This window comes from Poromitra crassiceps, assembly GCF_964638095.1.
Source record: "Poromitra crassiceps genome assembly, chromosome: 17".
NCBI classification, from domain to species: Eukaryota; Metazoa; Chordata; class Actinopteri; order Beryciformes; family Melamphaidae; genus Poromitra; species Poromitra crassiceps.
The window spans coordinates 26,862,336-26,877,690 of record NC_139635.1 but is presented as its reverse complement, the minus strand read 5'-3'; the positions used below and the strand labels follow the sequence as shown (position 1 = coordinate 26,877,690).

General features: G+C 48.8%; 1 protein-coding gene across 1 annotated transcript; it reads left to right on the top strand.

Moving 5' to 3' along the window:
• Positions 1 to 13,199: 13,199 nt before the first annotated feature.
• LOC310792300 (E3 ubiquitin-protein ligase TRIM39-like) lies at positions 13,200 to 14,837 on the top strand (the record flags this gene model as incomplete). Its single annotated transcript, XM_083654023.1, has 1 exon — positions 13,200 to 14,837. One exon carries the CDS (start codon positions 13,200 to 13,202, stop codon positions 14,835 to 14,837), a length of 1,638 nt encoding a protein of 545 aa, XP_083510149.1.
• Between the last annotated feature and the right edge of the window lie 518 nt (positions 14,838 to 15,355).

Sequence of the window (15,355 nt, the reverse complement as noted above, 5' to 3'; positions counted from 1 at the left end):
CCCAGAAACGCCGCGAACATCGCTGGGTGAGTGGCCAAATCATAATTATTGCCAGGAGATGGGTCCAGGTAAAAAAAAAACGAAATTCTCCTTTAAGTATTTTTCTTTATATGCTGTTTTTCTTTGATCATTAAAGTGAGTGTGTGAAAACGACACATTTTCCAGTTTCATTGTAACATCTCTATTCACTCCTCTAACGGTGCATGATGCACACCACAGTGACACTAGTCAGTTGTTCATTCATTCATTGTGTATTGGATGCGTCTGTCATCTCCTTCCAAAGCATGCTGGGATACCTGGTGATGGATGAGAGCATTTACAGCCACATGAGGAGGGGCTAAGTTCAAAATGTCAAATGGAAAGACAGCAAGACAACCAATCAAGCTGCAGCACCAAGCGAGCAGCGGGGCAGGGTGGACAGTGACTCCAAGCCACTTTTGCTGTGCTGGTGTGCAACTGGCTGCGCATAGCTGACTTCCTGTTACAGTGTTTGCTAGTACAATATAGAGCTTAGATCAGGCCCAAACAAACAAGCCCGGCCCGGCCTGTCCCATTGGCTGCATTTATGGGGCAGAACCCGAAATGTTCTTAGTAAGTTGCTGTTGATCTATTCCAGGGGTTTTCAAAGTGGGAGGCGGGCCTCCCCAGGGGGGCTCCAAGCAGTTTCAGGAGACGCTCAGTGAAGTGAAAAAATATTACATTAGTTATCACAAGGTGATCACATAGAATATCCTCAATGTGTCTGATTTGGTTAAAGAGATAGTTGAGAGATACAATCGTTTGGGGGAATTTGACAGTTTTCCCCACTTTCCCAGAGTTAGAAACAAATAAATGCCTTTAGACAGACCTGTATGTATTTGGTGTAGTTTGAAGTATGTCAAACACCAATCTCAGGCCATCTTGACTCAATTGTTGAGTGTCTATGGTATCAAATAACACAATCATGATGATCCCATTGGCATCCAGGAATTGAGCGAGGGGGCTCCTCTTTCCAAGCTTTGTCTGGGGGTGGCCCACAGTCTCAGACTTTGAAAACCCCTGATCTATTCTAAACTATATCCATTTGTCAGTTCAGTCTTACGAATGCATATGGTTTTATGGTTAGAATAATAATACATTTAATTAATAAGAAGTCGAGGGATTCACTTTTGTACAATAATACATTTTATTTACAGAGCGCTTTTCATGGGGGTCTAAAAATATCAAGGAAACAACATTAAAAACAGAATACACAATACAAATGATCAAAGAATGAGGGGAAATTATGTTAATACAGATACAATACACAGTCATCACAGGTTAAAAGCAACAGTTTTGAACAGGTGAGTTTTGAGTAATGACTTGAATGTGGGCAGATTGATGCAGTCTCTGATGTGTTTGGGGTGAGAGTTCCAGAGGAAGGGGGCAGCAACGGAGAAAGGCTCTACCACCCCAGGTCCAGCGCTTGGTCCTGAGTGGTGCTGACAAGAGGTTTGCATCTGAGGAGCGGAGGCTACGGCAGGGGATATGGTGGTGGAGCAGGTCAGTGAGGTAGGAGGGGGCCTGGTTATAGAGGGCTTTGTGAGTGAGGAGGAGGACTTTGAACTGGATGTGTTGTGGGACAGGGAGCCACTGGAGCTTATGGAGGACAGGGGTGATGTGGTCACGGGAGCGGGTGTGAGTATGAAACCCACAACCAAAATACAGTCTGCCCTTGTGTTATACTTATGGTTGGTATTCTAGTGAAAATAAATTAGCCTTTTTGCTGGGGACCCATAGAACCCCTTCAAGGACTCCTGGGGGTCCCCGGGCCCCTCTGAGCACCATGGCTTAAACTACCAAATACTTCACACTGGAAAAATGTGATTAACTAAAGCTACTCAGAAAATGTAGTTCAAACTACTTATAACAAAATAATACAAAAAAGTCACATGCCAGCAGAAAGATGCCACTCAATTCAGTTTATTGCAAAAAGTGCCCAATTGTTATGTCAGTGTCACATAAGCCAAAAACATAAAATACCCCACTATTCATATGGAAGTGCAAGCAATGTCAGATTGTTATGGTCCAGAATTGTTTGTAGTTTCATCAAGTACCAAAAAATGACAAAAAAGTAATTAACTACTTGAGTCTAACTACCAGCAAGCTAAGTTTAGTTTACATTAATTTGTTTGTAGTTCACTACTCCCCAAACTGCTTTCATGATTACTATACTAACATTAAGTAGTATAATAGTCTAAATTCAGAGTAAGAAAAGTTCAGTTATCAAAAAGTCCTATCACCCCAGTACTCTTCCCCTCCAATTCTTGAGTGACTGAGTAACAAAGTAATACTCTGCTAATGAGAAATTGCATTGAGGCAAAATTGCCATAACTCCCCTGTTCCCTGATTCCTCTGTGATTTCTGCCTCTGTCTTCTTCCACAGTGAATGCAGCTGCAGGGGGCAGTCAGCATCCACTCTGCTCAAGCACACCACTTCCTGACTCTATCCAGGAGGAACATTGAACCCAAGTGGTACCGCGGCACTCCTGACTTCCAGTCCTACTACTGCTTCTACAACAGCATCGGACACATTGAAGGAGTGAGTTAAGGACGGTGGTTCTCAACGTGGGGTCCGGGGACCACCAGGGGTCCTTGAGGAGGTTCCAGGGGGGTCCTCAGGAAATTGCTGAATTGTTAAACTTCACAATTATTTGATTTACAAGAAGTTAATGCGATTAGAGAATGTAGAGGGATGACTGTTTTGATCATAGTTTCACTGTTCTCCCTCTGCCACCTACAGTAGAGCAGTTAGTCTTGGAATTCTGGACAAAATCATATCCAACAATAAACATATTCTCAGATTTGGGTCCAAGAGACAAACTGTCTTGATATGAAAAGGTTTGAGAATCACTGGTGTTGGATTGAATGGGGATGAGCTTTTTAAAGGGATATCTCAGCCTGAGTTCTATATAGCTACTGCCATAGGCATTGTCCTTTCATGTGATCCACTAACATGTTCTATGTGTTCTCTCTCTCCTGTACCGATGTGTCTGTCTTTCTGCAGCTCTATGAGATTGACAGGATCAGGATGTTGTATCAGCAGATGCGTCACCTGGAGCAGGTCCACGGCACCGATGCCTCCAGCTACCAAAACGCCCTGGGTGTCCTGACCACCACTACGTGTCCCCCCCCCCCACCACCACCACCACCACCACGGCTGCCCCGACACTGGACCACCTGGTTGACCCAGGTTATCTTCCTATGTAACCCCGCCCACAAGCTCTGCAAGCCTCAGATTGTTTACCTGCTGACGGCCGCCGTCCCGGTGCTGTGCGACCCGCACTACAACCCGGCCTGCAGGCCTAGCCTAGGTAAACCCAGCCCCCACATGACCTGCTCTCTCAGTTCCCAGTCACCTTGTGACTGTAAGCAGGGTGAGCCTGAGAGCAGGTCACTGGGGGCTGGGTTTACCCATGACAGAGGAGGAGATGAAAGCTGCTGCACCTCCCTCTCCGTCCCCACCTCCTGCTCCCAAAACGTCTGTCCCACCCCCATCTCCGCCTCCACCTCCTGTCAAGGGAATGGAGCACGATGGGACCCGTACTGGGACCTCGACTGCCTCATCGACCACCCTCCCCGCCCCATCACAGAAACTGCCTCACCGGCTGCGCCCGTTGAGGAGAAAGTGGTGAAAGAGGAGGTGGCACCAGCTGAGGAACATGTTGCTGAAGCACCAGTGGAGCAGAAAGAGGAGGTGGCACCAGCTGAGGAACATGTTGCTGAAGCACCATGTACCAGAAAGAGGAGGTAGCACCAGCTGAGGAACATGTTGCTGAAGCACCAGTGGAGCAGAAAGAGGCGGTGGCACCAGGCACCAGCTGAGGAACATGTTGCTGAAGCACCAGTGGAGCAGAAAGAGGAGGTAGCACCAGCTGAGGAACATGTTGCTGAAGCACCAGTGGAGCAGAAAGCCCCCGACTTTGAACCTTATGATTTCAAACGCGACCTCTATGACCCCTTCTGTTAAGCTGATCCAGCTCCAGAGCCTGAGTAAAAATCAAGCTTAAAAATAATATCCTACAGGGAAAGACTCAAATTAGTAAGTAGCCTACAGGATCAATCCAGCCAGGACTGCTTCAGAGGACAGAGAAACACACAATAGGTGTATGCTGCTCATTGTTTGTCCAAATCACAATGTTGGAGTCATTTATGTTTGTTGTTGGCATCATGTCATATTATTTAGTTTAGATATCTTGCAGTATTATTTTTGGACACTTGGTGGCGGTCATGGGATCAGAGTTGTATAATAATAGGCACAGGTAACAGGAGATCATTAGGCACAGGTGAGGGGGAGCACACACAGTTCTCACCAGACCACAGACCAAGAGCAGCATTGGAAACCAACTAGAAACAAACTGGTATGCTCGTCTCATCTCTGTACAATAAACTGCAGTGGTTCCCAACCTTTTTTGTCTTATGTACCCCTTGAGCTGTTTTTCCATGACAATAGTACCCCTCACTCATGCGTGGTGATGATTACATACAAGTAAATCTATACAAAATATATGTTTCACTGAACTGTCGGTGTTTGGGCTTTTTAGTTGTTTTTTGCCATTATCAGTAGCAGAACAGTGTAGCAGTTGACACTTGCCAGCAGAACTAGTTGCGGCACACACATCACATTTTAACAATGGGCTTATGAAATGACTTGGAATATATATATATATTTATTTATCATTTTGGAGGTAAATTGTATTCCCCAATCATTCCAAGTATACCCCCTGCAAGCTGCTCAAGTACCCCTAGGGTACACATAACGTAAGTTACGGAGGTAACTATGGTTCTGTGAATTCCTGGATGACTGCCAGTGGCAGTTTAACTGTGAATAATGATCTCGCGCTCCGCGACAGACGAGTGTTTTTATACCAACGTAGTCACGTACGTGACGTGGGGCACCTGCGCATCTATAAAGGTGCGCCGTGACCCACCCTACGTCATCTCAGAATCTTCTCGCACCGAAGGTTCCGAGTGACCTGCATGACTGGCAGTCATCCAGGAATTCACAGAACCATAGTTACCTCCGTAACTTACGTTCTGTTTCATTCCTTCCTGACTGCCAGTGGCAGTTTAACTGTGGATGACTTATACCTGCGGCGTCACGAGGAACCCACTCACCTACTGGTCCATCGCCGCCAATGGCAGGACTGCCGCCGCCAGCGTGGACCCTGAGGCCACGTTGATGCGGTAGAATCTGGAGAATGTGCCGGGTGCTGTCATGAAGCCGCCGCACAGATCTCCGCCAGGGACACTCCCCTCATCGCAGCCCAGGATGTGGCCACCCTCCTGGTCGAATGACAAACAATGTCAGAGGGCGCAGGCTTCCCTGCTTCATTGTGTCCACAATCCAGTGGGACAGCCTCTGTTTGGACAGAGCCTGTCCCCTGTTCTTCCCGCCGTAGCAGACAAAAGCTGCTCTGAGCGTCTGATGGTCTGCGTCGCCTTGATATAAAGCCGCACCGCCCGGGACATAACGAAGTGTCGCTCTCCCCTGGCTGAGAGCCAGCCGGGGAAGGATGGTATGCCTCCAGCTCTATGGCCTGGTTAATATGCGTCGGGGACAAGACCTTGGGCAGGAACGCCACCTTCGGCCACAGAGTCGCCCCCGAGCCATCCGCCTTCCACCGAAGGCATGTCGGGCTAATGGAAAGAGCGTGGAGCTCCCCCACCCGCTTGGCCGTTGTAACTGCCAGTAAAAACGCAGTTTTTTTTCGACACTATTACGCAGCGTCTCGCACACAGAGGGTCCGAGGCCCGTCAGGAGCGCCCGGTCCCCTTTAACGGCCACACCCAGCTGAAGGTGGGCCGGACACCGATGCCAAACCTCCCCGTCCAGCTGGGACAGGAGGTCAACTCTCGCTGGGAGCTGTCATGGTTCCCCGTCCAACCGTCCGAGGAGTGCCGGGAACCACCGCCTGGCTGGCCACTTGGGGGCCACCAGGAGAACCCTGCGACCCGACGACCTCACTCCGTGAAGCGTGAGCCCTATCAGGGGGATCGGAGGGAACGCATATAGCAGATTGCTCGGCCAAGTGTTGGCGAGAACGTCCATACCCAGCTTTTTAGAGAAGGCAAGAAGTGCTTCAGCACCAAGTAAATCGTCTGCAGTTCGACGACATTGATGTGCTGCCCCCTCCACCGAGGGCACCACACCCCCTGGACTGACCTCCTTTGCCATACCGCCCCCCAACCCTGGGGCGAGGCATCCCGTTGTCACGACCTCCCACCGTGCTCCGCATCCTTAGGAAATAGTTGGAGTAGAACCCATCGCTTTGTATACGTGGGTTCAGTGGTGTGATAGCCCCTTTGTCCAGGAGTTTGACTCTCTCCTGTGACAAAGCTTGCACCCTTGCGGGGTCCGTGACGAAGGTCATCCTGACCCCGGAAGGTGGTGGGGGCCGGCGGTGGAACTGCCGCCTGTAGCCTTTGGACCTGGTGTCCAGGACCCATGGGTCCTGTGAATGGGCCGCCCAACAGGCCAGGTGCTGATGTGTGAATCTGCCCACCGCCGGCCCTGACCTCTCAGGCTGTGCCTGGAGGACCTCCCGCGGCTCTGGGGGGGCGCCGGTCGTAGCCGCGCCCACGCCCACGGGGCGGGGGGTGCACCCCCCTGGGCTGCCGTCCACTGTCAGTCGCCTCCTGGACATGCTCTCTTGCCTGCCCAGGCGAGTCCCAGTATCGCAAGTGCCGTGGCTCCCGCCTCTCACTCCGTCTCCCCGAGACGTAGGCCGAGGCCGCCCCTGCACCTCTGCTGCGCCGACCCCAGGCCTCTGAGGCCTGGTTAGACTGTTTCCTCCGTTCCAGGGCCCTTTCTGCCTCTGGCCCGAACAACTGACCGGGCACCACCGGGAGCGTCCTCAACGCCCGCCTGCAGTCATCAGACATAGGCGCCTGCGCAAGCCACACCTGCCGACGTGCCACGACCAGGGTGGACATAACACGGCCCAGCTCCCTCGACATGAACCCGAAGGCCTGCAGGGCCGCCTCATGTGTGTGTCCCAACTCCGCCCCCTGATGCGTCGCCTGCATCATCTGGGACTGGGCGAGGAGGAGCACGGAGAGGGAGTTTCCCATCCGAGCCACCCGAGCCGCCGCCTCATACGCCTTCACTAGCAGGTCATCTGTGACCCGGCACTGTGCGCTAGGACACTTGGCCTTGTCCCCCAGCGCGGCGTCCGGCGAGAGGACCAGCGACGCTATGCCATGGTCCACTGGGGGCATGCGGGCCAGACCATGTATCGCCGCATCCCGCATGGAGGCCAGGGTCCTGCCATCCTTCGCATGGCGACCCCGCGTCTCCGTGTCTGCCCAGCAGCTCTTCAGTGCCTCCAGAAAGGCGGGAGAGGGCGGGACCTCAAAGGGCGGCTCTGACGGAGCCCGCCTAAATAGTGGGTTGCTCGGCTGAACTGCCGTCACGTCGTCCAGGCCGACCCTAGCCAGGGCTGCCCGCAGTATTGCCTGCAGTGGCTGGGCACCGACCCCCCGCTCGGTGCACGCCGAACTCCTGAGGGAAGTCTCTGAGCCGTCCCTGGCCTCCGTGCTTCCCCCTATGACCGCCAAGACCGACCGCTCCGGGGAATGATCCTCCCCGGGGTCGTCATATTCCTCCTCGCGGTACTCCCCGCGGTCCTGGAACATGGTGTTCGACGCTGCCGTTGACAGCGCGTCCTCCCTGGCCACGCCCGCCCAGGACCCTGGGTGCGCAGGAGGCACCATCAGAGCCTTGAGTTGCTCCAACTCTGCTCGCAAGGCCACCATGTCCTGGCGAGAGGAAGTCTCCTTCTTCGCCTTCTTCCGCGGACTACGGTTCTTCGTCTGCGTCCTGCTCTTGCGCTTCTTAGCGGCAGCGGCAGACCTAGTGCAGACCCCCGATGGTGGGAGGGTCACCTCAGCCAAGGCCGGTAAGACCCTCTCCCCTCCGTGGTCCTCCCCCTTGCGCTCCCCCTGGTGCCGCTTGCGGGGAGACCGCCTAGGGCTGCTGACCACGGGTGGGCGGTGACCAAGCAACCAGCCTTCCACCTCACACAACCGCTCCTCCCTTACGCGGAGGGGCAGGATACCACAATTAACGCAGGGGTCCGTCAGGGCCTCCCGGAGGTGACCCACCCCGAGGCAGCTGGGGCACATCTCATGGCCATCCTCCACGTGCAGCTCAACGCCACAGGAGGAACAGGCCAGCATCGTCAAACGAGCACAGGGGGTCAAGCCCGTAACTCGGAGCGGGACCTGGGACACAGTCCAGGACACGTCCGCACTGCGGCGACGAGGGCCGGGCTGGGAGATCGGAGCGGGCCCTGGGACCCAGTCCAGGACACGTCCGCACTGCGGCGACAAGGGCCGGGCTGGGAGATCGGAGCGGGCCCTGGGACACAGTCCAGGACACGTCCGCACTGCGGCGAAAGGGCCGGGCTGGGAGATCGGAGCGGGCCCTGGGACACCGTCCAGGACACGTCCGCGCCCAACAAGCTAGCTTTACAATATAATATAATACAGTATGATATAATACAATATTATATATAATCCTCTACAATTAAACCATCTAATTGTACAAAAGGCTATAGGCTATACAGCTTAGAATCTCGTAATATAATATAGTATAGTATAATATAGTATAGTATAATACAATATTGTCATAATAATATATACACAATTATGCAATATAATCGCTACCATATAATACTTGCCTATTTCTTTAGTAGCAATAGGCAATATATACAAGCCCGACCAGGCAACCTAGACGGGGGTAGCGTGCCACGCAAACCCACGGCTAGGGCCGGCCGCCTAGGCCGGAGGCAGCCCTGTAACGGAGCTACCTCCCGACCAGGGGAGAGGTGGTAGGCAGCCACCCACAGCCTTAGAGGACAACCCCGTTGCACTCTGACTCTCAAGTCCCAGGCTGATCGGAATGGCTGACTTACACACCTTCAGGCCGTGTACCTACCTCTCCTTTGCGTCTGTCTCTGATCAAAGTGGAGAATCCGAATCACGGAGCTCCGGAGCCGCACACCTGTCGAACCACGCAGGTTGCGAGAAGATCAAAGATGACGTAGGGTGGGTCACGGCGCACCTTTATAGATGCGCAGGTGCCCCACGTCACGTACGTGACTACGTTGGTATAAAAACACTCGTCTGTCGCGGAGCGCGAGATCATTATTCACAGTTAAACTGCCACTGGCAGTCAGGAAGGAATGAAACAGAACCCTGGTTGGGAATCACTGCAATAAAGCACCAACTAAACTGCATATCACTGTCACTGGGGGGGGGGGGGGGGGTTCTGCTTAAGATAGTGGTTCTCAAACTTTTTCTGTCATGCCCCACTTTGAAGGAGGAAAAATGTTCATGCCCCACCGCCCCAACACAATTGTAACAAAAAGGTCCAAGTTGAACTTTTATTGAAATAACATCAAGATCATGACTATTCCTTTCTATTTTCTTTCAGTAATGTTGTCCAAATAAAAAAACGACTTCCATTTCAACTTTATACAAAATCTTGTGACTGCTACTGTACATCTGTGCTTTTTTAAATAATTAATTAAAATAATCAAACAGAAATTGCAATCACTTTGCTAGAACAAACAAAGTTAACCAGATTGCTCCATCAGATAAAAATCAAATGAAATGTGCAATCACTTTGTTATAACGATATCAATAAAGTTATATCTGTGCAAAAAATAAGAAATATTTGACAAGAAAATTTTGCATTAAGTCTTATCACTGTAGCCTATTAGTGGCTGCAATGAACCCATTTTGCACTGCACATATTTTCAAAAGAACATCAATAAAGTGCAACCTGTGCAAAACTAAACAAAACACGATCAAATATTTGACAATATGAATGAACCATCATCCATGGAATGAATGCGAAAACAGTCCGACATCAAAACATTGGTTCCACGCTGCATTAGATCACTCCAACCTACCTGTGTATTATGGCAAGTGGAATGGACATTGGAAAGTTCAAAAATGGCCATATCACACAAATTACAGTGTATTATGTCATGTGTGTATGTGTGTGTTCATAAAAAATAAATAAATAAACTTGTGTCGTGTGAGGGGTCACATTGATTTTACACCCCCCCCCCCCCCGCCCAAAAAAGGCGGAGCAACAACAGGAAACGGAGGAGAGAGAGTGACGTCACATTCTGGAATTACTCGCGACAACATTGTTTGCTGCAGTCGAGAAAAGAAAACTAGCGGTGAGTAACAGCAGATCATATTTACTGTGTTTAAACAGAGCAAGAAAGAACACAAACTTGAGCTGTAGGCTGATCCAGATAATGGAATGGAATTCGGTTTCTACTGTATCGTTAGTGAGATTTCAACTGAAGTGTAGTCAGTAGTCTACGTCCAACAAGAGACCACTTGCTTCCAGACACTCTTAAAGTGAAAAAGAGGAGAGCTAGGAGTGCCCACTAACTTCAAAGCCTTTATCAGCATGGTCTTCATCAGGCCATCAGCTGACAGCCAGGTGGGCGGCCCTTATTGGTTTAATGTGTTCTGTTAATTCTGAATGTGTTACATAGCGTTCATGTTTGACCCAGAGGTCAGTCAAATCTGTGCCTGGGAATAATCCATTGACAATCTAATGTTCTCATTTTTACAATTTAATATATGAAAGTTTCCACTGAATATGACATCAAGAAAATATCATCAATGTAGCCTACTGACCACAGAGTAGTAGTGATACAAATGATTATTAAGAGGATTTTAAACAGAAAAACACAGTCATGGGAGAAAAACTTGAGCCAACTACAACACCATGCAGTATTTTGTCAGTAAATGTTGTCCCTAAAGATAAGACATTATTGTGTATGATCCAGGCAGTTAAAGACAGTAAATGTAGTCCCTAAAGATAAGACATTATTGTGAATGATCCAGGCAGTTAAAGACAGTAAATGTTGTCCCTAAAGATAAGACATTATTGTGAATGATCCAGGCAGTTAAAGACCGTAAAGATAAGACATTATTGTGAATAAGAGATAAGATAAGATAAGATATTACTTTATTGTCAGACAGAGTCCGAAAATTGTCTTGCATCCACAGACACTTGTTTCTCATTTATACATACAATATTGCAAAACGACAACCAACACCATCCTCAAAGTGCATAGTAGACAAAACAAAACAATAACAAAAGACAAGAATAAGGAAAGTGGCTGAAGCCCCTATCTAGTCCCTATCTAGAGCCTCTAGCCTGATTCAACAGTTTGACAGCCTGGGGCACAAATTAGTTCCTCAGTCTGTTTAAGCGAGCCCGTGGGACTCTGAATCTTCTATTTGAAGGCAACAGCTCAAATTCATTAAAAAGAATGTGCGTTGGGTCAGATATTATCCTACGTGCTAGAGACAATATTCTACGTCTGTGGGCTTCCTGAAAGCTTGTTTCCAGTGTTTGTCCTACAATTTTTGAGCAAATACGGACTAACCTGCCCAGTCTAGCTTTAAGCTGCACAGACAAACAGCTATAGCGAGCACTACTCCCATACAGCATTGATCCAGGCAGTTAAAGACAGTAAAGATAAGACATTATTGTGAATGATCCAGGCAGTTAAAGACAGTAAAGATAAGACATTATTGTGAATTATCCAGGCAGTTAAAGACAGTAAAGATAAGACATTATTGTGAATGATCCAGGCAGTTAAAGACAGTAAAGGAACAACTGGATATCCAGCCGATCAGGACGTGTCACAAAGCAGACATGAACTCATGATAGAGATGTTAGCATATAGGCTACCAAGAAGTGTGAATGGAGATTACTGAGGCCAGACATTATATTCAAGACATCAGTTGTGTCCTCAATATAGGACAGTTGCATTATGGTATAATGAAGTCAATACATGCAGGTTTGGTGAATGAACCATTGTCATATAAAATAGGGCGACCTGAGGTGGGTTGTCTCTAGGCTGTTTGTACAGAGTCAGTAGAAATAATGAGGTGTTCAACAGAAGCTAAGTTCATTGTCATTAATCCAACAGTGTCTCTAGACATGCCAATGAAGGCTTTTTAAATCATTGCACACTTAGTCCTCCTCGATGACACTTTAAAAGTGCATAAAATGTGAGTGTAGTCCCCTTTTTTATCCAACTTCAATTTCCCTTTTTAAGTTACTAGGCATCTCGCGATTCACGATTCTCGATTCCTAGGCTTGCCCGCCCTACAGCTCGCATAGCAGCATGACATCACTGATGATGTCACACATCACTGGGATTTATGACATCACTGATTATGTACTGAGCATGAAGAGAGCTGCGCGCTTGACATCAGTCCTAGTGATTCTTGCTTCTGGTGCGGCAGTCAGATAAGATACAGTAACAGGCAGTGGAGGACTCGCACACAGAACTATAGACAAGACAGAGTCTTACAAAATCAGATCCATTTTATTGAGGATCGGCACAAAATTAGCAGCAAACGTTTCAGTCCTGGTTGGACTATCGTCAGTGCAGTACTGGGCGGCTCGTGTCTTTGTAGAGTTCTCAATCAAGCTGGAGAGCTTAATTAGGCACACCTGGAGGAGCCTCACATGGGGCAGGTAATCAGCACAGCTAGCTCATGTCAGACAAATCACATCAATCAATAAATAAATCACATGTCTATACCTATCTGGTTCATGTATAGGTATAGACATGTGATTGATTTATTGATTGATGTGATTTGTCTGACATGAGCTAGCTGTGCTGATTACCTGCCCCATGTGAGGCTCCTCCAGCTGTGCCTAATTAAGCTCTCCAGCTTGATTGAGAACTCTACAAAGACACTGCCACCAGAGCCGCCCAGTACTGCACTGACGATAGTCCAACCAGGACTGAAACGTTTGCTGCTAATTTTGTGCCGATCCTCAATAAAATGGATCTGATTTTGTAAGACTCTGTCTTGTCTATAGTTCTGTGTGCGAGTCCTCCACTGCCTGTTACTATCACTGATTATGTCACACATCACTGATTATGTCACACATCACTGGGATTCATGACATCACTGATGATGTCACACATCACTGGGATTTATGACATCACTGATGATGTCACACATCCATGGGATTTATGACATCACTGATGATGTCACACATCACTGGGATTTATGACATCACTGATGATGTCACAGTGGGATTTATGACATCACTGATGATGTCACAGTGGGATTTAAATGTTATTTCACACTTTCCCTTCAGGTCTCAGTGTTTGGATATGTCTGCTGCCAGCAGTCTCCTCTCTGAAGAGCAGTTTCTGTGCTCCATCTGTCTGGATGTGTTCACTGATCCAGTCACCACACCATGTGGACACAACTTCTGCAAGAACTGCATCACACAACACTGGGATGTTAGTGTGCAGTGCCAGTGTCCCATGTGTCAGAAGCTTTTCAACAGAAGACCTGAGCTGCATGTCAATACTTTCATATCTGAGATGGCTGCTCAGTTCAGGAAGTCAGCTCAGATGAAAGCCAGCAGCTGCCCAGACCAACAAAGTGCCAAACCAGGAGAAGTTCCCTGTGACGTCTGCACTGGGACCAAACGCAAGGCCCAGAAGTCCTGCCTGGGGTGTCTGACCTCCTACTGTGAGACTCACCTGGAGCCTCATCAGAGAGTGAGAGGCCTGAAGAGACACAAGCTGATGGATCCTGTGGAGATCCTGGAAGACAGGATGTGTAAGAAGCATGACAGACCGCTGGAGCTGTTCTGCAAGACTGACCAGATGTGTGTCTGTCAGTTCTGCACTGAGTCAGACCACAAGTCACATCGCTTTGTCCCTCTGGAAGAAGAATATAAAGGAAAGAAGGCTGAACTGGGGAAGACAGAGGCTGAAATTCAGCAGAAGATCCAGGAGAGACGACTGAAGATTCAGGAGATCAAACACTCAGTAGAGCTCAGTAAGGCAAATGCAGACAGACAGATAGCAGACAGTGTGCAGGTCTTCACTGCTCTGAAGCAGTCTGTGGAGAGAGGTCAGGCTGAGCTCATTGAGACGATTGAAGAGAAGCAGAAAACAACAGAGAAACAGGGTGAAGGCGTCATCAAAGAGCTGGAACAGGAGATCTCTGAGCTGATGAAGAGAACCGCTGAGGTGGAGCAGCTCTCACTCACTGAAGATCACCTCCACCTCATCCAAAGCTTCCCATCCCTGAACACTCCACACACCAAGGACTGGACAGAGGTCAGTGTCCACTCATCATATGAGGGGACTGTGAGGAGAGCTGTGGCTCAGCTGGAGGAGACACTCAGTAAAGAGATGGAGAAGCTGCTTGCTGATGTTGAGCTGAAGAGGATCCAGCAGTTTGCAGTGGATGTGACTCTCGATCCTGATACAGCATATCCCCGTCTCATCCTGTCTGATGATGGGAAACAAGTACAAGTTGGTGATGTAAAGAAGAATCTCCCAGACAACCCAGAGAGATTTTCTTCTGGTCCCTGTGTCTTAGCAAAGCAGAGCTTCTCTTCAGGGAAGTTTTACTACAAGGTTCAGGTTAAAGGGAAGACTGACTGGTATGTAGGAGTGGCCAGAGGGTCGATCAACAGGAAGGGACGCATCACACTGAGTCCTGAGAAAGGCTACTGGACTGTAGGGTTGAGAAAGGGAAATGAGTACAAAGCTCTTGCTGGCCCTGCTGTCCTCCTCTCTCTGAAGATGAAGCCTCAGAAGGTCGGGGTGTTTGTGGATTATGAGGAGGGTCTGGTCTCCTTTTATGATGTAGCTGCTGCAGCTCTGATCTACTCCTTTACTGGCTGCACCTTCACTGAGAAACTCTACCCATACTTCGGTCCCTGCAATAATAATGGTGGTGAAAACTCCGCCCCTCTGATCATCTCTCCTGTCAATCACACAGATTAGACTAAACATACATTTTCCTCAGGATTCATTGTCAGTCAAGACAGTTTGCACATATGTTGTTTTGTCTTCAGGTCGAAAATATCCAGTCTAATGTTGAATTTACACTTTTTAGACTTGTCTAGCACATTTGAAGAGTAATTTGTTCTTTCAATAGGGAAATAGAAGAATTAAAGTTAGACAAACACCCTGTTGCCGGTGAAAAAGGCCCAGTAACTACTAATGCATCTGGTCTCTTTACCTTTCTTTTTCTTGTCAAAATGATTTAGTTTTAGAGTGGGGGGGGGGGGGGTTAGTTAAAGTTGAAGAAGAATATCCTCTCTGCTCCTCCCTATGGCTGTGCAACAGTCTCTGACGCAGGGGACGACTGTCGCCAAGAGACTCATTCTGAAGGAGTGGAAGTCCCCCTCTCCACCTTCTTTTCAGCTGTGGCTGACGGACATGGTCTCGGTTATACGTATGGAGCATTCGTATGGAGAGACTCCTGTTCCTGAGGACCAATTCGCTTAAGAAATTCTCAA